The sequence below is a fragment of the Candoia aspera genome, chromosome 13, assembly GCF_035149785.1.
Source record: "Candoia aspera isolate rCanAsp1 chromosome 13, rCanAsp1.hap2, whole genome shotgun sequence".
In the NCBI taxonomy this organism is placed as follows: Eukaryota; Metazoa; Chordata; class Lepidosauria; order Squamata; family Boidae; genus Candoia; species Candoia aspera.
The window spans coordinates 11,441,887-11,442,950 of NC_086165.1; the positions used below are offsets into that span (position 1 = coordinate 11,441,887).

Sequence of the window (1,064 nt, forward strand, 5' to 3'; positions counted from 1 at the left end):
TGTGGCCAGCGAAAGAACTCAAGGGGGGGAGGAAAAAAGCATCGTTGCGCTTCCCTCCATTCTCTTCACGCCACCCCCCCAGGCAGGCCAGGGGAAAAAAGCTTGGGGGGGAAATCGCACGGGGAGGTGTTTTCTTGGAAAGCGTCTTATAAACCGGATTGCACTGAAAAAGGAAGGCGATTTTTTTAAGGCACAAGGAAACTACAGTGGGGGGGGGGAGATTCGGGGGTGGTTGGTTCCGACCTAACCCAGCGTCCAGGATTTGCTCTCCAAAGCGCTCGTGTGCCTCCGTTTTCTTCTCGTGCGGCCGCCGCCGCTTACTGGCCATCTGCCTTAGCTTCTTCCTTTGTGTCTGATTTTTTTTTTGGTGCTTCTTTTCCTCCCCTCCCCCCGCCCCCCCCCCGCGCGACTGGTTCGAGAGCAGGAGGGAAAGGAAGAGGAGGGCGCGATCCCATACATCCACCGGGACTATGCCCAGTTCGTTGTTTGCGGACATGGAGCGGAATGGGAGCGGAGGCGGCGGAGGGGGAGAGACCCTGGATGACCAAAGAGCCCTTCAGATCGCCTTGGACCAACTCTCCCTCCTGGGCTTGGACAGCGACGAGACGGGCTCCCTTTACGAGAACGAGCCGCGCAAAAAGAGCGTGAACATGACCGAATGCGTGCCCGTGCCCAGCTCGGAACATGTCGCCGAGATCGTGGGCAGGCAAGGTGGGCTGCGCCGGTCTCTTTCCTTACGGGGTGAAGGTGTCAACGCGCGGATCCGTGGGGGGAACGTGAGAGTTAGCGGCAGGTCTTCCGCCATCGCCTCTCCCAGGCTGGCTGGCTGGGCTTGACTGAGGTTGGGCTTGAGAGGGGACCCTGGCTCGTCCCCGTGGGAAGAAAGGCTCAGCTGGGTGGGCACCCACCTGGGCGCAGATTCGCAACGCCCCCCCTTCCCGCGGCTTAGACAAAGAAAGTGCAGAAATGTGGCGGGGGCCGTTGGGAGGCAATTGGCAGCCAGATGTGCCTTCGCCTCGCCTAGCGGCAAGCAGCCCTCTTCTCTTAAAATCAATGGCACGGGG

General features: G+C 60.3%; 1 protein-coding gene across 2 annotated transcripts in view; it reads left to right on the forward strand.

The window, feature by feature from the left end:
- The first annotated feature begins 416 nt into the window (after nucleotides 1-416).
- Nucleotides 417-1,064, forward strand: part of MEX3B (mex-3 RNA binding family member B) — a 5,268-nt gene continuing 4,620 nt past the window's right edge. For both annotated transcript variants that reach the window (XR_010068682.1, XM_063314182.1), the window contains exon 1: nucleotides 417-711. Coding sequence is in view for 1 of the 2 variants with exons in the window: in XM_063314182.1 (XP_063170252.1) it covers nucleotides 471-711 (241 nt within the window). In the remaining variant the exon portion in view is untranslated. The remainder of the gene's footprint in view (nucleotides 712-1,064) is intronic.